At 41.3% G+C, this 20,762-nt stretch overlaps 1 protein-coding gene and 1 long non-coding RNA gene across 3 annotated transcripts in view; one reads left to right on the top strand and one right to left on the bottom strand.

Moving 5' to 3' along the window:
• The window catches only part of LOC125438767, a 39,589-nt gene extending 31,232 nt beyond the window's left edge, over nt 1-8,357 (top strand). Inside the window, exons 2-4 of the long non-coding RNA XR_007245401.1 lie at nt 4,783-4,945; nt 6,858-6,970; nt 7,881-8,357. This is a non-coding gene — a long non-coding RNA (uncharacterized LOC125438767). The remainder of the gene's footprint in view (nt 1-4,782; nt 4,946-6,857; nt 6,971-7,880) is intronic.
• LOC125438765 (carbonic anhydrase 3-like) overlaps nt 1-15,008 on the bottom strand; it is a 47,412-nt gene extending 32,404 nt beyond the window's left edge. For both annotated transcript variants that reach the window (XR_007245400.1, XM_048507284.1), the window contains exons 1-3: nt 14,897-15,008; nt 11,451-11,648; nt 929-1,047 (exon numbers count right to left, since the gene is read on the bottom strand). Coding sequence is in view for 1 of the 2 variants with exons in the window: in XM_048507284.1 (XP_048363241.1) it covers nt 929-1,047; nt 11,451-11,648; nt 14,897-14,942 (363 nt within the window). In the remaining variant the exon portion in view is untranslated. The remainder of the gene's footprint in view (nt 1-928; nt 1,048-11,450; nt 11,649-14,896) is intronic.
• Nucleotides 15,009-20,762: the final 5,754 nt, after the last annotated feature.

Here is a 20,762-nt window from a genome sequence, read left to right on the forward strand (position 1 = left end):
CCGTGGCTCTTCTCTCCCCTGCCCTATGGTTTTTCTAGACTTTGTGGACCTGGGAAATGGCAGTGGGGAGCACTTCAACTGAATGCTGAACTCCAAGAAGCTCTTGGATTTTTTATTGGTAAATTAAAACCCAAAAAAAGTCAATATGGCTTTTTTTCAGGTTTTCAAGGCTTTACCAAATCACCACCTTTTGTTCACATTACCTCGAACACTTGTGAATACTGCCTGTACTTGTGGACATCTGCTCGTAAGAAAGAACCAACCCACATTCACTTTATGATTGCAACTGGTGACCAGTACCGGGATAAATGTGGGGTTTGCATCATATGCTTAGCTGTACATGTACTGACTGTAACATGAGACTTACTCAATGCACATACAAAGAACTGTAAAGTGAACACAAAAAGCACTTATAAGATCCAGGGTCTGTGCTTTTGTCCACTGACGTGTGAAGAAAAAAACAACTTCCCTTTTCCAGCAAGTAGTCGATACAAAGCCACCATGAAACTGTATTCTCAAGAAACAAACTGCTAAGATCCTGCCTTCTCACAGGATACCATTATTAATCTGGCCAATCGACCTAGTTTATGATGTCATTAATCTCCTTAAAATTATTTCAGAACTGAAAGTGGAAATGGAAATATTTTGGGTAACTGGAGTATATTTCCCTGGAAGTGAGCCTGGACTTTCTATTTAGGTGGGGTGGGAACAGTGGCGTAGCACCCAGGGGAAAGGGGGGACGTCTTGCACTGGACACACACGAGGGTGGGGGTGTGACAGGGTGGGGTGGGGCAGGGCATTCCAGAGGCGAGCGGGAGCGTGGCAGGGGCGCAGGACACACACGTGCCCCAAGTGCAGTTCCCCTCGCTACAACTCTGGGTGGGAGTGATAGAGAGGCATTCCATACTATTTCCATGCAAACACTCACCTCTCCGGCATACCTTGTTGCATCCACAACATGCTCAGAGCCTTTGTCATCTGTAGCACCCCAGTGCATGTGGAGCTGACGCAGCCTGTAAATTCCGGGGAGTGGTCCACCCCTCAATACTGCAATAAACAACCAATGTTAAAAGAAAACTTTTCACAGCCACAGCAATTGTACAACTGTGTAATACCAGAGGGGGGTTTTTTTACTGAAGAGTTCTGAGACCGTTGCAACAGGGCATTTTCTCTTCTTGGGCACGGAATTATTCCACGTACTTCTTCAATGAACAGAAATTATTGTACTTTCCCTTCAATAATTTGAGGGGCAATCTAAACAAGAACAAATTCATTGCGGCATAAAATTTGTAAGCCAAAGTCTCTTCATTAGATGTGTAATATGCTATTTTCAGTCAATATACACACAATACAGAGGAATCAAAGGCAGGAGTTATCACAAAGCAAGGTCAGTAGCCCCAGCATTCCAAGGCATGAGCATATTGCATTTTGGGTTGTCAGTCTCAAGGTGGGGCCTGGAGACCTCCTGGAATTGTAACTGTTTGGCAGGTGACAGCAATAAATTCTTCTGGATAAAAAAAGCTACTTTGGAGGCTAAACTACATAGCATTATATACTCCAGCTTCCACCCCTCATATTTCTAGGAATCTCCCACCATAGAGTTGGCAACCCAAGTTACATTACATTGTGAAGGTCAGAGTAAAACAAGGCTGCTTCTACAAGGGGCATGAAAGTGTGACCTGACTATGGCATCAACAGCTGCAGGCAATGTGGAAGTGAGCTGAAATGGCATCCACAGATCCCCTTTCCTGTGCCACTCACAGATCTTCCTCTTTTTCCATTTGGACCTCTGAAAAAGTTCTGACATGATAGTATTTCTGCCAGCCCACCTAGGCCCCTCCCTTTCTCCTCAGACCTTCTTTTGAACCAGCATCAAAAACATAAATAGTCTCCCTCCTGGAAGGGCATACCAAGAGGTGATTCCAAAGGAATTTATCCGACTTTTAAAAGCAGACCAAACAGCACAATCAGTATGGCTTTTTGGGCTGAAATTGAAACATTACTCCTTCACTGGATCCCAACTGCCAAATTTGGCTGGGGAGGCTTTAACACTTGCCTCTACCACAAAGAGCCAGGTGTGTTCCTGGAGTCCTCCTTGTCAATGGATGGCAAGATCACAAATATATCCAGGTTGGCTTTTTTCCATCTCCACCAGGCCAGGCAGTTGGCCCCCTATCTGTCCCATGTAGATCTGGCCACAGTGATCCATGTGATGGTCATCTCTGGGCAAGACTACTGCAACTCACTCTATGCTGCCCTGCCCTTGAGACTGCTCTAGAAACTGCAACTGGTCCAGAATTTGGCTGTGAGAGTACTCCAGTGAGGGGACATATAAGACCTGTGCTCTATCAGGGGCACTGGTTACCAGTTGAATTCCAGATTGTCTTCAAGGTTCTAGTTCTAACCTTTAAGGCCTTGAGCGGTCTGGGACCATTGTATCAGGACTGCATCTTCCCATACCGCTCACAGAGGACATCAGGACTCTGTGGAATATAAATCAATTCTGCAGAGCCTATAAGATCGAGATGTTTCACCAGGGTTACACCTGAAGCCGCTTGGTCCAAACATTGTCATACTGACCTCTGAAACTATGCCCCCTTCACTCTTGCCCATAGAACAAACTGGAGCAAGAGTTGATTTGATACATGGGTGATGTTTGTTAATGAAGCATTTGAGAAATTATAATGTACGAAATGTTTTTAATGTTTTAACTATAAACTTATCCATGTGGTGTTTTTACAATGTCATTTAAAGTATGTGTATTAGTTGCCCTGAGCCCAGCCTTGACAAGGAGTGCACAGTACGACATCAAATAAAATAATAAACAAAATAAAATAGACAAATATCACCCAGCAGGCTTCATGTGGAAGAGTAAGGAATCAAACAGGGCCCCTTCTGCACATGCAGAATAATGCATTTTCAATCCACATTCAGTGCACTTTGCAGCTGGATTTTACTGTGCGGAATAGCAAAATCCACCTGCAAACCATTGTGAAAGTGAATTGAAAGTGCTTTATTCTGCATGTGCGGAAGGGGCCCAGATTAGAGGTCACCACTCTTAACCCTTCTACCACGCTGGCTATAGATTCAGACTAGGGCCCTTTCCGCACGGCAGCAGTGCAGGGGTGCGTCGGCATAAACAATGCCGATGCACACACACACCAGGACTGTTCGCACGGACAGTCCCAGAAGGGCGGCAGGCGGCGGCACAGCCTTCACACAGGCTGCGCCGTCGCTGAATGCCTACCTTGTCTCCTGGCTTCTGGCTCATCGCAGAGGCCAGGGCACACACCCCCACAGACTGGAGCGATGGCTCTGGAGTCGCAGGCGAGGGGGACATGTCCCCTGGCCTCTGCGACGAGCTGGATGCCAGGAAACAAGGTAGGCATTCGGGGATGGTGTGGGGGAAATGGCATCTTCCAGCCACTGCCGTTCGCATGGCAGCAGTTGGAAGACGCTGCTTCCGAAAAACCTCGCTCCCTGAACCTCGTTCAGAAGAAGCGTCTTTGCACCGCTTAGGGTTCACCCGAGTCCGGTAGCTGCTGCAGCGCGGTAAAGCGACAACCATTATAATCCCCTCCCGAGGGACGCTGTTTTTAGCATCCCTGGGACGCTCTTTCCTGCTCGTGCGGAAAGGGCCTAGGTCTGAGAAATCTCAGAGATTAGCTTGTGAATGCCCTGAGGTGCATGGGCATGGTATTTTACCGGTTTTAGAACTCTGTTTGGGTGGGAAAGAGACATTAAGAGACCAGACAGCAATACTGTAGCCAACACTTGTAGACAGCCAGCATATTGAAAACAATAATAACTCTCCCTTGTCATTTGAGTGTTAAGTGCATGTCACTTGGAGAGCAGTGGTGAGTGAGGCTGGGCTTTTGCCAAAAAGCCATACAAGTCCCATCTATAAATAGTGCCTAACTTCTGCCTATATGAACAGCAAGACACAATGGCAAAAAAGATACCTGGAAAGCACAAGTAATTATTCCACATAACAGAACAGGCATTTGGAGTTGCATTTTAAGATACAGACAGCTATCATGACAGTGTAGCTGAAGTCATCTTTTTCTAATTTTCCATTTTTTCCCATTTATTGGGGCAGTATCACACTTTGCAAAGAGCTAAAGAAGCACAGTAGGAAATTTTTAAAAGGTCCTTGTCCAGCCTTTTCATGAAATCTCTCCTGTCTTTCAGCCCACCATTTTAGCATTTTATAGCTTACTGGTTTGCTCAGTGGCAAACTTTTCTTATATTTCTATGATATTTAGGTCTTACTAATTCCTGGTTTGTTTGTTTTTACATTTCATCTTTTTATGTAAACCTGGGACTTCCACCAGGCTTGTAGAAAAATGCCTTCTGTCTATCCCTGGCCCCATTGTGTAGCTTTTTTAATCCACATTCCCTGGCCTGGTTCAGAATTAGATATAATGATTCAATAAGTGATGTTTGCATGGGTTTGTAAATTTTATTTATCCCAAGTTACGCAAATAATTTATTATAGACACTATTCAAATGAATTATTGCCTGGCTTATTATATGAAAACTTCATAAAATAAAGCTAGCATTCCCAGTACACACATGCCAATATAATTCCTGTGAATTATGTATATGTATATGTATAGTGAAGTAAATTTGTCCAAGAGAATCAACTTCTTTGCAAAACATCTCTGAAGCTTCAGAAGCCTATTAAATTTTTAATTAATATTTTCACTGAGCTACTATCTGTGTTTTTGCCACAATTATAGTCCATCTTTAAATGTATTTCTGCTCTTCACTGCCCTACAGGACCATAGCCTCAGAATACCCACCCTTTTTTGCCCACAATTCAGAAGAGGAGGGGTTGACAATCAACACAGTCTGCTACTTCATACATACTTTCAATCTACATGGAATTTTACTCTTGCCATGCCTCACACACTTATTTCCTGCTGTGAAGATACAAGATGTGGTAAGCAGAAAAAGGACCAAGTAAAGAGGCACAGTAGAAGATAGAAACTCTATGGGCAAGCAAAAATGTAAAATGGGAGTAGTCCTCACCCCCTCACAGTGGACTGATTACTCTTTTGGTGGGAACCGTTTTGAACTGGCCTATTTTGTAACATCTCTCCCCACTCTTGCTGCTGCTTTCTGTTGTTAATATAAACAGTGGTGGTTGCAGGAAGTGTTGTCGAGTTGCAGCTAATTACTCTAAATTTATTAAATAAAGATGATAAATTGATAAAAAGGATGTATGAATTTGACCTAGAATTAGAGATGGAAGAAGAAGTTATAAAAGACTATATGGTGAAATGGGCCAAAGATTTGGGGCACCCAATCCAGAAGATTGGGAAAAACTATGGAATTCAGGTCTAAAATTCATGAGAAGTAATTATATTAAAGAACGCTTTTACAAAATTAGATACAGATGGTATCTTACACCCAATCAATTGGCAAAAATTTCAAAACAGATACCAATATTTTGGAAGTGTGGTAAAAAGGATAAGTCATTTTTCATCAGTGGTGGACCTGCATAAAAATTAAAAATTTTTGGAGTGTAATTCATAAAGAAATTCAAGTTATTCTTAAGCTACAAATAAAATATAAGCCTGAGATATATTTATTAGGGATATGTGATGTCAATATGGATAAAGACAAAAGAGTATTACTTCAATACTTCGCAACAGCAGCTAGATTGGTTCTAGCAAGAAATTGGAAAACATCAAGAATACCATCAATATTTGAATGGCATATGAAGATGTTGAAGTTAGTTAAAATAGCAAAAATTTCTGGTGAACTAGACTATGATGAACTAGAAGAAAATTATAATTCTAATACTCAATGGGTTCAATGGACAGAATATTTAGACAAAAAATATAAGACAAATAATAGAATATTTAAAGTATTATAAGCTATCGCATTTATTGTTAATGTAAATATTGTTAACGTTATTAATTATAGTTAGTATGCATTAACGGAAGTCAATTTACAAAGTAAGGAAAAGTTAAGAATCTAACGACGAAACTTGCTTCTTCATTTTTCTTACTTCAAGACAGGATTGTTGATACAAATTTTGTCACTTCTGTACTTTTTTCTCTTCCTACTTTGTTTTCTTTCTTCTACTTAAATTCAATATTTTCTTTCTTACAATGAAACAATGTAATGTGTTAAATAAGAATATACGTCAATGAATGAAGAAATATTGTAATACAAGTTGTATTATACAATTATAGATAGATAGATAGATAGATAGATAGATAGATAGATAGATAGATAGATAGATAGATAGATAGATAGATAGATAGATAGATAGATAGATAGATAGATAGATAGATAGATAGATAGATAGATAGATAGATAGATAGATTAAAGTTGCAGCTAATTTATAGAGTAAGAGATGTTCAGAGGTTGTTCTCCATTGCCTACCTCTGCATAGTGACCCTAGGCTTCATTAGTGGCCTCTCATTCCAATATTAACAATACCAACCCTGCTTCGCTTCTGAGACTGGATGAGATCGGGCTAGCCTGGACCATCCAGATACAGATGTTAATGCAAATGCACCAGCCTAATCAATGTGTACTTCATGCATCAGATGAAGTGAGCTCCAGCTCACAAACAGTTATGCCGGGATAAATCTTGTGGGACTCTAAAAGTGCTACTGGGTTCTTGCTTTATTTTGCCATTACAGCATATGGCTATCTACCTTGAAGTATCTACTGCTCTATGCAGGGGGAGGGGAGCATCTAAGTTCCAAATTTTGTTTTTCTTAACTGTAAATTTCATATATTCTCTATTACTAGATTTTCCTTACTGAAGGCAGGCATTTCAAACAAATTTTGTACGTTGTGGATTTTCCGCACAAAACCAGTGATTCTTGTTGCAGGATTCACTGATGCAATGATGCCAAATTCTGACTAGCAAAAACAGGAAGGTGGCAGTCTATGCCACACAACACACAAGCGATTCTTCAGTACATAAGAGGTCATTAACAGCCAGGTAAAAACAAAGTCTATAAGCCAAGAATGTAGTTCCAGATATTTATAGTTATGGGGAAACCTAGTCTTATAGATATGAAGATCTCAAAGCCTCACCTGTTGCCAGATTTACAGTGACAGGTGATAATCCACAAGTGAAAATAATGAGGCACCTTCTTCCCCAAGAGACAAAATGTTCTCTCTGCCATGTTATTTCGTGATAAAAACAAAGTAACAGTACAGCACAGTTGGCTGTGTCAATATGGACGTATTAACGGGTCCAGAAATAAACAAACATTGCCTCAGCAGATCATTTTGGCACGTTCTTTGTCATTATGGTCAATAAAGCCAGCTATGTGTGTTTGTCAATGTGCAATTAGGTGGCCTGCATATCCAAGAAGGAAATTTTCCATCTAATGCAATGCTATTTTTCATAATTGAAAACAACTGCTGATAGGCAGAAGGCTTTTATTGTAAGATAGTTTGGCATAGAGACTGAAGAACACCTGCAAAAGAGTAGTCTTTATCCTGATTTTTAGTGCCCTACCCTACTGTTCTAGCCCTCAGACTCTTGAGATACTAAATATCTTTGTTTGTAGCCTATAAAAGGAAAGGAACCCATGTCTCCAGGGGAAGAAAGTTGATAACCCAATTTACTGCAGCAATCCGTGAAGGCCTTTGTTTGAACAACGTTCAAGTTTTTTGACCTCTAGCAACAGCATAGCATGGAATTTCAAAGTTAATGCTAGCACAGGTCTTAAATCCTGTTGTGCCAGGACATTGCTGGTCATATGTCAGTGATTGATACCCTATGTGCTGGAATACCCAAAGATAAAAGATGTGTTAAGCACAGAGCAAAAGGCTTAACTTGGACTTTTCTTTCTGTAGTTGGCTCAGAAATGACTGCATCAAGTGCCATCTCTCTGTTTCAGCTGTGCGGTTCTTCTCAGTTTGATTGGTATGCATCATCAATACAAAAATAAATCACCATCAACAACATGCTGTTATGTAAAGATCTCAGAGAGCTGCCTGAAGAATGGATAAGTTCTGTCATGCCCACAAATTAGGACAGCAAAACAAACAAGGCCAGTCTGTTTCCTCGTGGAATTTCCATTAAGATGAGTATTGTCTCTAAATAGCCAAATCCTAAAACTTGATGTGCCAGCATATGTCCATAAAATAACAACAAATACTTTAGTAGCATGCAGTAAACCATGAATGTGCAACAAACCAGAGCAGGAGCACAATATTTTAATACTACAAGTAATGCAAGGTTACTAGTTTACACAAATGTTGTCAATGATTTCTCTGTGAAGTACAACCTACAGTATTGTTCTACAGACAAGAGATGCTGAAACACTTCTACTTAAGTGATAAATGCTAAGCAAACAATATTATTAAATTTCTTAACCCACAAATCTCTTATCATTTAGTTGAGCTATATTCTATTGAACTCAATCTGTATGAACAGGCTGGGTCATTACAATAGCACTTGAGCAAGCTAAGCCAAGTGACCCCCTAGGGAAGGGGGTGGACTGCATCTGGTGCCATCGTTGCCACAACACAGGGCCAAGCTGCATAAACCCTATGACGCCACCAGCACCACAGGCCCACTTGGCTCAGCTTTCTCTAGCCCCTGTCGGTCCCCTAGTGGTGTGGTCCATAGGGAACTTTTCCTATTAAATTAAAAAGCCAGTTGACTCCATCCATCTTCATGGAGTTGCAAAATATGCTCATATTTAAATGCTAACATATCCATCAAATTCTATGTCAAACTGAAGACAAGGGTGCATGACTTTTTATGTGTTACAAATTGCAATTATATAGACTTATGTTAACACATTATGATTTGGCCATGTGTCTTTCTGCACATAGAAGATATTGTTGGCTCGCAGAAAGCCAATTCAAATCTCATGCAACAGCACTGTGCATGAAGAATACCACTAAATCCAATGGTAAGTTTCTACACACACACAAAACTATGAGAGTGGCTTTAGAATCTTCCCTTTGTCCCCACTGTGAAGTTCTTGCCCAAGTTACCATACTAACATTTGTGGAACAGCACTAGGAGCTAATTTGCACCATTGAAAGCTTCCTGGTATATTTATTTTGTTTTTATTCTGCTCTTCCTACAAGGAGCCTGGGAAGACTGTTCCCCTTGCCATTCTATCATCACAACAGCCATATAAGATTGTTTACACTCAGAGAAGAGGCTATCTCTTCATGGCAGCACAGGTGGATTGTAACCCATTGTGTCAACATGGAAATCAGTCCCAGCTGTTAACAATTAAAACCATATACTGTCAAAGGCTTTCATGGCTGGAATCAACTGGCAAAAACTACTAGAGCATGGCTACACAGCCCAGAAAACCCACAACAAAATTTTAGGTTTTACATTCAGCAGAAATATTATAGGCCCACACTACAGGCCATGGGAGGTTTGCTAAAGTTAGAACATGCCTTTCTTCTTGCTTTTGAGTTTTGGACAACAAAGGCTTTTGACTGAAACACTGTCCATTGTGGCCAATTCTTTTTTTTAATCTTAATCAGATATGAATACCTAAGTACAAAATACACAAACATCTCAAATGTGTAAAGTGGGCAGTGGTAAAATTTGGCTCACAAGAGAGAACAGGGCAAAGATAAGTCTGCTGCTTACTAGTACATAAAGCACATGGCAGTCTTTTCACTCATTATTACTGCATTTCATGGGATTAATTTCATGAATTTTGCAGTGGCAATCAGCCCTTAGTTTTATGACACTGGAGTGTATAATAGCATTATCATTACCCAGTAAACAGGGCAGGCTGTTACAATAGTCCCGGTAAAAAAGAAACATGATTCAGAAAGGTTCACAAGAAATGAATTGTAAACATTCAATGTATTTTGAATAACTCAAAGACCCTGCTTTCCTATCAAGGATTGATAGTGGCACCCCAAGAACATTTCCCTGGGAGTAAGCCCTACTGGGTAGGCTTGAGTTAGATTCTCAGTAGACCTGCTCTCCTAATTTCAAACTAGACATTATGTTTGACCATAAGCCAGACTGTGATACCCCTAACACAACTCATGGCCAAATGGAATATCTAGGATGGGTCTTCATGTTCTTGTCTCTTCCTTCTCTGATATTTTGGTATTTTCCTTCAAGAGAGGGAGGTAGATGTTTGGAATGTTTTCTTGGAACAAATTACTTAGGTTCAAAATAAACATCATATCAATAACTGCTTGTCTGCAGCATCATTATCCATACCAAGGTCAAATATATAGTTACTGAATGTTCTGAACATTACCATGAACATTTTATTTTTATGGTTCAAACCATATGGGGCCATTCAGTGTGTTTGGAGTGACTCTTTCTAATAATAAAGTAGGTGGTCCCACAGTGATCATGGAAACAGCACTATGAGACAATTCACCAATAAAGTAAAAATTCCCACATGTTTGGTGGAGTCCACGTGTTTGGTAGGTATAAATGTATGATTTTGTAAAGTAATCAAAAAAGAAAGAAAGAAAAGAATAGCCTCCTGTGCTTGAATTTGCAATAGGAGAACGGAGATTTTGAGCAGTGGTTATAAGGGGAGAAAGAAGAAACAGACTTCACAATATCCTGAGAGCTTATACAATTCTAGAAGCACAGATTTTCTGAGATGGAGGATTTCAGAATTGTTCCTCTCATGATTCTTCATTAGCCCCCAACCTGTAAATGAACTATATTGGTTCTTTCCTGCATCATACACAGCATCCAACTGGAAGCTATTTCTTATCTACACATATAAAAGTCAAATAAAAAATCTGTCTACAAAGGTGCCAAGGTCTTGGAAGGGGCTACATTTTTACAGACTAAATAAAGAGAAAACGGGATAGAAAAGTATGAGAAATGATGACACTGGTACCCAAGTCCCTAATAATGGCACTAGGTGTGGCTTGTACATGCACACTTCTATTGTACCATCTCCAGTTGCAGAGGTCAGGGTACAGCCACTGGGACAACAGGGCTAACAGTGTTGGTTATACAAGGAGCCTTAACATCTTGCTCACCTTGTTACAATAAATGCAGGTAAAACCTGCCTGTAAACAAATAAAACCCACCACATTTTCACTATACAAATGAAGGCAGTGATCAATCAGTACCTGGATCAATGTGGGGTTTAAACCACACATTCAGCTGTATATGTGTTGCATATAACCTAATCATTACTCAAAGAACATATAAACAAAAATCAGTGATACACTTTGCACATATTGTACATGTGCTCACTGTAACTAGTGGACAAGATTCTCAGAGTAGGAAGGAAGAGAGGTTTTGCAACTACCAACTCCCTACCTGAATGACAGATGCAGGAATAAATGCAAAAACTGAAGCAGTGGCTGATAAAATAGATTGGAAATTGAAGAAGGCAGCAGCCAAAAGCTCCCTTTCTTCCTCATAGTTCATCTCTCATCTCCACAGGTGCACAGATGTTAATCCCAATTTTTTTTACCAAAATAAAACTGAAACTAACCTGAGCGATCAAACGTGTCATCAAATGCAATCCGGCAAGTTTTTCCAGTGTTTGTGATGACCTTTGATGCGCCTGGATCATAGCCCGTAAACCAAGGCAGTAGAACAGGGTCTTTGAAGACATCTTTGGTAAGGATTGCAACAGGTGATTGATTACTTCCTTTGGCCAATGGGTAAGTTTCATGCCAACGATCAGGCCCTGAGCAAAAAAGTAAGGAAATGTCAGGTTCTGAGTAGATGCCAGAAGAAAAACATCACACAACAGTTTTCCTACTTATTGAATGGCCAGCCTTAAGGAATTGTATTTACCATTTAGCACTGTGCTCTTGTTAGCCACCGTTTCTTATTAGACAAGAATAGTTAATTACCAGCCAAACATGGACATTTTGTTTCATTGATATCATGTAACCTGTAAAGTTATTGTTCCACATTACCAAATATTTCATGGCTTCATGGAGTCCTGACCTGGATGGTTCAAGATAACCTGATCTCATCAGATCTCAGAAGCTGATTAGTACTTGGATGACAGATCAAAAAGGAATACCAAGTTCATTGTGCAAAGGAAGGTAATGGCAAACCACCTGCTTTATCTTTTGATTAAAAAACCCTATAGGGTTGCCATAAGTCAACGGCAACTTAGCAGCATTTTATCCACACAGAAATAAACAGAGTATGAAGAGCCAATACATACAATTGCCAAGTATCTCTGCTATAAAATCACCATTCAGTTAAGGAAAAGTACAAAAATTGTGTGTAAGTATGTAAGTTTAGTAAGTTTACTAAAATGGATCGACTTTACACAGCTACAATGAAAGACTGTTGGAATTGTGCCCATTTTTTATTGAACAATATCACAAAAATGCAGAAAGAAGGGATAGTTTAATGAACACTATGCTTTATTTCATGTATTTGTAGAAAGCAAATAAAATCTATAGTACAATATACACAGATGGTATGATCAAGCCAAAGTATAACTATTTTTATTCCCATTGATTTCTAAGTAAAAAATTGAAATATTTGCTTACCCAACCTACATAAATAAATGGGTTTTAATAGTGAATAAATATAGAGAGATCATGCCCCAATCATTCCACAATGATCCTGCATTTATTTACTTGAGTTTCTGAAGAAGAAGAAAAAAAGAAAATGCCACACAAAAGTTAGGAATCCTATTCAAGTAAATAAGCTTGAGATTGCAAAGTTTTTCAGGTGCTTAATTCAATATTTCATTTTAGGATGTGAAGGGTGCTCTTTTTGCAATATTATGCCTTGCAAAATCACCTAAATAATTAACTGATAGTTAACCAAAAATGAAAAAAACAAATTGGCTGTTGTGAGTTTCCAGGCCATGTGACCACGTTCTGGTGACTTTAGCTATTAAAAAAAGGTTTTAGTGAACCTAAATGCCAGGGACAATATTATAACCTTGGAAGAGAAAAAAACTCATACTGCTAACCTGACACCATCTTTTTTGAGAAGCCCTCCAATTTTAGTTGTGTTTCAAACACATGTTACCATGACATGTCTCTGAAGTTGCCAGCAACAAATCCAGGCAAAACAGCAGGAGCTAAAATCACCAGACCCTGGCCAAAGAGAAAACCACAACCGCCAGTTGATTCTGGCCATGAAAGCCTTCAACAATATATAAACAATGTTTGGGCAGCCTCTCCCTTCCTACACAACCATGTCATCAATCACCATTACTGATTCAATTAGCAGCATTGGTGTGGCTACAGCACAGAAACGAGAACATGAGAAGAGTCCTCCAAGGTCAGTTGAAGAGGGAGGACCCAACATGCTGAGGCCAGCAAAATATTTCTGGGAAGCCCATAAGCAGGGCATAAAGTCAATAGCTCCCTCCTGCTGTTGCCTCCTAGCTACTGGTATTCAGCTGCATACTCCCTCTGATTCTGGAGGTGCTTGAGCTCTGATGGCTAAGCCCCTTCTAAATCCTTCTAGACTAGTGGCCACCATCACATCTTGTGGCAGGGATTACAGCAACCACTTGCTAAAATAAGAGTGACCATGCTGCCTCACTTACTTAGATCACCAATGCCCTACTTTTCTCCCCGAAAAAGCCCACCCAATATGACTTACAATTGTATGAAATACCATTCATATGCAAGATTTAAAAGTACAATTAAGATAAAAAAACTAATATCTTGTATTTGGCCCTGGATCCACTAGCCCAGGTTGTTCAAAGGCAAAGGGCACAGTCCAATGGCCAAGAGCCTTCGGCTGCTGCCATTCCATTTGCCCAGGAGCTCAAGCCTATATTTATGTCCAGACTTTATATCTAGAGACAGGAGGAGCAAATAAAATCAAAGACTGGATGTTACAGCTGACCAGTAACATCCCTGCCCAAAAGCCACTTGTTGACTGGCTAACATTAAATGGCTAGAGTTTGCTGTGGACATTTGGAAAAGAGTTATGTCACAGGGGCACCAAATAACCCAAACAGTGCAATCTAAAGGGGAGTTACTACAGTCTAAGCCTGTTCAATTGTCCTAGACTGGAGTAATTTTCCTTAGCATTGCACTGAAAATTTTCTGAGGCTCTGAGTAATTCTTCATGTGAAACTAGATGGAATTCTGAAAGTTGCAGGGGGGGGGATTTATGTCCTTGCAACGTGGTTGCCACTTCATTCACTATCTTGACATTGAGGAGATAAGTGGGGACAGAAATGTTTCAAATAAAGAAGTAAATAAAATATCCATAAACTTATTAAAATATGTGTAAAAAACCCAAAGAAAATAAGAAATGAACAAAAAACAAGAACAGGGCAAGATATTCTACCAAGAAAAGATTAGGTTTGCTACGTTTCACAAACACACCTCAATAAATAAATCTGTCTCTGTGGTACTACCTGACATTGAAATATCTCAAGTATTTGTAAAAAGTACATATGCACAATTTTGCCAAACAAAAAAGTTAACCTGCAGAACATGCAACTCTGCCAGCAAACCAAAGCAACTGGGCATCTGTTTCTTTAGCTGACTTTGCAATACAAAATGCTAACAACAACGAGTCCCCAGAGTTTAGGATATTTTTATTGCATTCATTCTGCATTTTTTTCTGGCTGCTGGTTTTTGTTTTCCCCCCTACTCTGTGTATCTTGGCCTGTTGCACAACTGATATATTGTTAATACTTCTAACTGGGGGGAAAAAAGTTTTGTCACTTTATGACCGTTGAAAGCGGCTTTGGAAAATCGATCTCGATTGTAAATGAAGGGCTGCCCAGCAACACAAAAGGAGGCCTCCGTGCGCCCGAGCAGAGATGCTGGCTGGCTCCGTTGGTCTCACCAAGCCGCCTGCAGGTGCAGCGAGGGAAGATGCGCTCTGTGCGCTTTCCAGCCTGCCTTGGGAGTTGGGACCCCCCCCCCGACCCCTGGCCCCTGAAGGGAGGGCTCGGCGAGATACCCGTAAGCCCCCTCCGCACTCACTCACCGTTTTCCTTGGAGTAGCCCCACGGAGGGCTCAGCCCGTGGCTCATGGTCTCGCTCGGCACCGTTTGCGCTCCGCAGCCTGGCACTGATTTCTGCACCGGGGCAGCCGCGGTCGTCGGACGTCCGGCCCCTTTATAGGGCTCGGCCAACGCCGACACTTCGCATCTGGCAAAGGCACGCGGAGGACAGCCAGAAACGACTGGCGCGCAGCCAGCCGGCTGGGGGCGCGGGGATGGGGGAGAAGGAAGAAGCAGGTCCTGCCCCCCCCCCCCAAGTGAGTCGCAGAGGTTTCCCTTTCAGAACCAGCCCCGGGCTTGAGCCCAAACGGACCCTTCTCCTAGGCTCGGAGGGTCCGATAAGCATATGATGGGATACGCCCGGTTGGCACATCGTCTGAAAAGCCTGTGAAGGGTACATCGCGAGGGGTTCTTTGAATGGCGTTTTCTGGCCCGTTTCTCAGAGAGGGCTAGGACTAGTGGGACACTAAGAGAATCACCTTTCTTTCTTTCTTTCTTTCTTTCTTTCTTTCTTTCTTTCTTTCTTTCTTTCTTTCTTTCTTTCTTTTGCAGGAGTTTAAAAATCACATCCACATTCCACTTAGATGTTACATTCAAGTTACCTGTGAAATGTGATGCTGCTGCTGTTGTTTTTATTATAGTTTGAAACTTATGGGTTTTCTAATTTTTTTGTTCAGATTTATCTGCAATATCCCCTATGTGCCAAATATCTCTATGTGCCAAACATACTTGTTCTGAAAATCTCCTAGGTGAACAGAACACAATACATGATATTACCTATGAGACGATGGTAATATTGGCCATATTAATATGAATATATTTATTGATTTACTTCATTCATACCCTGTTGGGATTCAAAGCCACTTTCATTGTTTCCTTTTGTCCAATTTAGCCTCAGGTTAGGTTAGGCTAGGAGTGCATGGCTGGCCCAAAGTCACCCAATGAGTTTTCATGGCAGAGTGAGAAGAATTTAAACCCCACTACTGATTAACTGCTACACCACTACACCACCCTGGCTGTCATACTACTTGTTAAAATATAGTTGCTATCAAAGTCAAAGATACTACATTTGCCACATTAAAGAAATGAGCCTAAACCCATTCGAGCTACCTTGACTCCAACCTAAGTTGGGAAAGGCGGGATAGAAATCTAATACTAAAATAATCAAATAAATTGATTTATAGGACTAATCTGAGCCATTTCCTAAATTCCATCCTTAACAGGTAGTCCACATGAACTCATAAAGCTGCTGTTTACTGAGTCAGACCGCTGGTCTAGCAACATCAGCATTGTCTACACTGAGTGGCAGCTCCTCTCCAGAGTCTCGGGCCTTTCACATCACCTGCTACCTGAGCTTTTTATTGGAGATTTCAGCAATGGACTCTGACCCCTGTTTGCAATGCAAATGTTCTACCCCTGAGCCATAGCTCCTCCCCAAATCCAACAGAACCATACAAATTTCTGCCATCATTCTAACAAATCTGCTCATAGATTACAAATATCCCTACCCAACTGAATTTTTATACTGAAATCTTACAGACTAATTACCTATCCTTAAAACAAATGTGGCACAGTGTTTGAGATGACAACCATTCTAAAAAGTGTTTGGAAACACTGAATGGTGATAATTTATTTCAGTGTTTTTTTAATCAGAAAACTATAAGCACCATTTGCTAGGAATAATGCTTCACACAGCACATGACACATCTGCTGGGATATGGAAATTACTGAAATCAAGAAACTGCAACAAATTTCAATGTGCTTCTTTAGTGCAGGGGAGCAAAGTCAAGCTTTTGTGTGTGTGTGTGTTTTGCCATCAAGTCACAGCTGACTTCTGGCAACTCCATAGGGTTTTCAAGGCAAGAGACATTCAGAGGTGGTTTGCCATTGCCTGCCTCCGCATCACACCCCTGGTATTCCTTGAAGATTTGCCATCCAACTACTAGCCAGGGTGAGGGCTTAAAGTGACTGGTCCAATGTCACTCAGCACATTTCTGTGGCAGAGTGGAGATTAAAACCTGGGTTTCCCAGATCCTAGTCTGACACCTTAACCACTACACCACACTGGCTCACTCTGAGGCCCTTTCCGCACGGGCCATTTATGGCGCCCTGGGGACAGCAAAAACACCGTCCCCAGGGAGCCGTTCGCACAGGCGGTGCTGCTAAAACGCAGCAGCGCCGACCTGGCTCCCCTCCACCACCCCCAGGGCTGCGTCAGGCCGCCTCCAAAAACCTCCCTCCTGGACGGCACCGCCAGGAACACACTGTTTTCCCCATCCCTCTCCCACTAACCTCGTCGCCTTCATCACTCTACTGGACTGCTGAGACCCTCCCTCGCTGTCCTCCAACCCCTGGAGGAGTCCGGAGGGAGGCAAGCGTGGGCTGGCCTCTTAGGAGTCCCAGCAGCCGGCTACGGACGGCTGGCAAGGTGAGTGGGAGAGGGATGGGAAGAGAGGCGGCTCAGCATGCAAAACGCCGGCTCCCCACCATCACTGGCCTCCTGCTTGGGGGCAGCTGCATATACTTGTCCCGTGCGGGAATCGGCCCCTACCCTCCACCGGCAAGAATTCCTGCTGAGAATTTGTCAGGGCTCTTTCTGCAGTCTGGAAAAGGGCCTAAGCTTCTAATACATGTGAAGCAAGCAATTCCTTAGTTTGAACTGCTTTGTGACTAGAAATGTCTGGTACAGCAGAGAAAGCCTGGCTTCTGACCACTGGAAAAGCCTATCCAGGAGCTCCTGTTGGCTGCATTTGTTGTCTCTTCCAACGAGGAGTGTCTGTGACCAGATGGAGTAGGTTCCCTGAATAGCTGGTTAAACAGCTGAACACTATGATTATCCTACAAGCTTCCTATACCTTATTAATTCATTCAGCTTTTAAATTTCTATTCCAGCCAATTTCATAACTTGATTACACCCTTCTAGGCTCCTTATGGTGGATGCTGCCTCTATCTTTAACTTCATATCCCACCTTTTTTTCCGGCTGAAGTTTAAAGCCTTCCTCCAGCTTAAGGAGCCTTCGTCTAACTTAAATGCCTCTTCAACTGAGGTGAGGGCTACTTAGAGAGTGGTGGAATCCATCCCAATAACTTCAATAAAAGCTATGATTCTGTGTAGAATTGCATTATAAAATGATATCTTTTTTTGAAAAAAACTCCTTAAATTTAAAAGGGTGCTGACTTTTATTGTGCCTTGTATCCATTTCTGTCGCATGCTAAATTTATCATATTGGTAGCACTATTGTCAGGTAACTTGTAAATATTTCCAACAAATAACAATAAAATAAAATAGAGTATTCTTAGCTCAAATGAGGGAAGAGTAAATTAAAACGAATTTTAGCACCTTTCTTGCATACCAGCATTTGCATCGATTTGTAAACGACAATTAATATCCATCAGGGTTTCCAATTCTTGTTATTTATTTAAGATATTTATAACTCACTTATCTAAACAAATATATTGAAGGCAACATATAATATAAAAACAATAAAATGCTAAAGTAAAAGTGACTAAGCACAGAATATAAATGGAAACCAATTTCATTTGATTATACCCTTCTAGGCTCCTTACTGTCCAAAAAAAAAATAACACAATTAATAGGTATAAACAGGATACTGTCAATATTCTAAAAACAGCATCAAGAAGCCTCTAAAACACAGCCTAGAACAATAATCAAAAATTATGTGGCTAGAATTTCTTGTAGGGGTTCTAAAAGTCAAAAGATAATGAAATGTCTCCATCTGACACTTGAAAATAAAACACATTTGGTGTCATGCAAGTTATCCAAAATCCGGGTGTTGTAACAAAAGGCCCTACCTCAAATGCTTACCCACTTAATTTCAGAACAAACATATAGAGGAGGACCTTGGAGCAGGGCCTGAACTGGCAGACTGAGTCATGTGGAATAAGGCAATGCTTCAGTTACCCTGGTACTCAGAGGTGTAGCAAGGGGGAAAAGACCCTAATGCACTGGTGTGTCCTCTGCCCCCTCCACACCCTGGACTGCCCCACCATGCCCCTGGAATGCCCCCAACGCACCCCCAGAATGCCCTCACCACCACTCCCCACAGGATGCCAAGCTACGCCATCACACCAAGGTCCCCTTGGAGCTACGCCTCTGTTGGTACTAGATCATTTAAGAGCTTTATAGGTCAAAACCAGCAGTTTGAATTGGGCCCAGAAGTAAATCAGCAGCCAGTGAAGAACTTTTATAACTGGCAAGATATGGGCCCTTTTCTGCACAATTCATTTAAAAAATTTTGAACAGAAAATAAAACATTTCCTCCATGAAGTTCCCCATTGTCTCATCAAATTCAGTGGGACACACTTCCTAGTAAGTGCATTTAGGACTGCAACATTAAATGTTATTTGGTTGTGGCCATACTGACTTGTTAAAGGCCACTGCTTGTAGGTTTGTTGGTTTGTTTCAGACATTTTAATCTGCCTTTCCATGCTAGTAACACCCTAGATTGGCAAACAGCTTTAAAATAAAACAGTTCACAGCAGTTAAAACATAAACAGGGAAGATGGTCAATAAGAAGACACCAAACAAAACAAAACAAAGAGTTTGATGGAAACGACAGAGGGAACAGACAAATCTCTTCAAAATTAGTTTTGGTACACCCTTCATAGCTGAGATGAATTTGATGCTGGAGGTTTCCAGAGCCAAACCCAACCACCAGTCACTAATACTTCATTTTTTTAATCAAAGTGAAGAAATTAGCTGTTTCCAGCTAATTCTGAGGATAGATATATGAGTTTGTTTTGCTGTGTGACCCAGATAGGGCAAGACACATCTGGCTGCCTGGCTAAGTAGGGGATGGCATGTCAGACCCGGATGATGACCATTCTTGTCAGGTTTGCCTGACAGTTCCCCCTTCACCTCCCGCCCCCGGAAGAAAGGAGCCATGCCACTGGTGCAGAGCCAGCCCAATGGCTTCCCCCTCCATGCTCTCAGCCCTAGGCCACAAGCACAGGAATATGTAAATTCAATTTATGGGCTGTATCGCTCTACAAAACAGATAATTTTTGAAGAATATTTAGATTAAAACATTTAATACTACTGAAATTGTAAACTTTAAAATAGAAAGGTTGTGGAGAATCTCTGCCGGGAGGAATTCATTCTGGCACTTGAACGTACTTTGGGAGAAAAGTATTGTCAGAAATTTGAGATGGGACCTTTTCCCATGCCCATTTTCCTGACCGTACATGGATAAGAAATTCAGTTAGGGAATACCAGGCCTCAGAGCTCCTACATAAAACCGAAGGGATTTTATAGGCAACTGACCAAGTCTTTTTGATGATGGTGGAATGAGTTTGAGGAAGTATCATTTGATCATTTCCACACCTGACTTAAAACAGTCCTATCTATTTTAACATTACCTTTCCCTCAGCGTCATGTGATAGTGATGCAAAGAGTTCTTTGATCAGGCTGCAAAATTACTTGGGCAATACATCACATGAATAGGCACTGACACATCGCTGTCCGAGCCCCTGCCCTCTCCTGACCACTTCCCGCAAAGTAGCAGCTGCTTGTTAACAACTTCTTTGTCTCAGTCATAAACCAGGGTGCCACTCCTTGTATTGTCCCATACTTGACAGCAGCTGTCATTTCAATTTGTCTTGTGGAAGCGGAGACAGATGGAGGCAGACAATGTGGAGGTAGCTTGAAACATGGCACCAGTCATCTGAAATGCCTTTGCGCTAATTCAAGGAGTGTGGGAGGACAAGAATGATAAGCTGCAGGCAGAGAAATATGATTAGCAGCCTAATCCTATATATGTTTACTTGGGAGAATGTCCAGCAGTGGTGTAGTGGTGCAGTGGTTAAGAGCAGTGGACTCTAATCTGGAGA

The sequence above is a fragment of the Sphaerodactylus townsendi genome, linkage group LG09 (assembly GCF_021028975.2).
Source record: "Sphaerodactylus townsendi isolate TG3544 linkage group LG09, MPM_Stown_v2.3, whole genome shotgun sequence".
In the NCBI taxonomy this organism is placed as follows: Eukaryota; Metazoa; Chordata; class Lepidosauria; order Squamata; family Sphaerodactylidae; genus Sphaerodactylus; species Sphaerodactylus townsendi.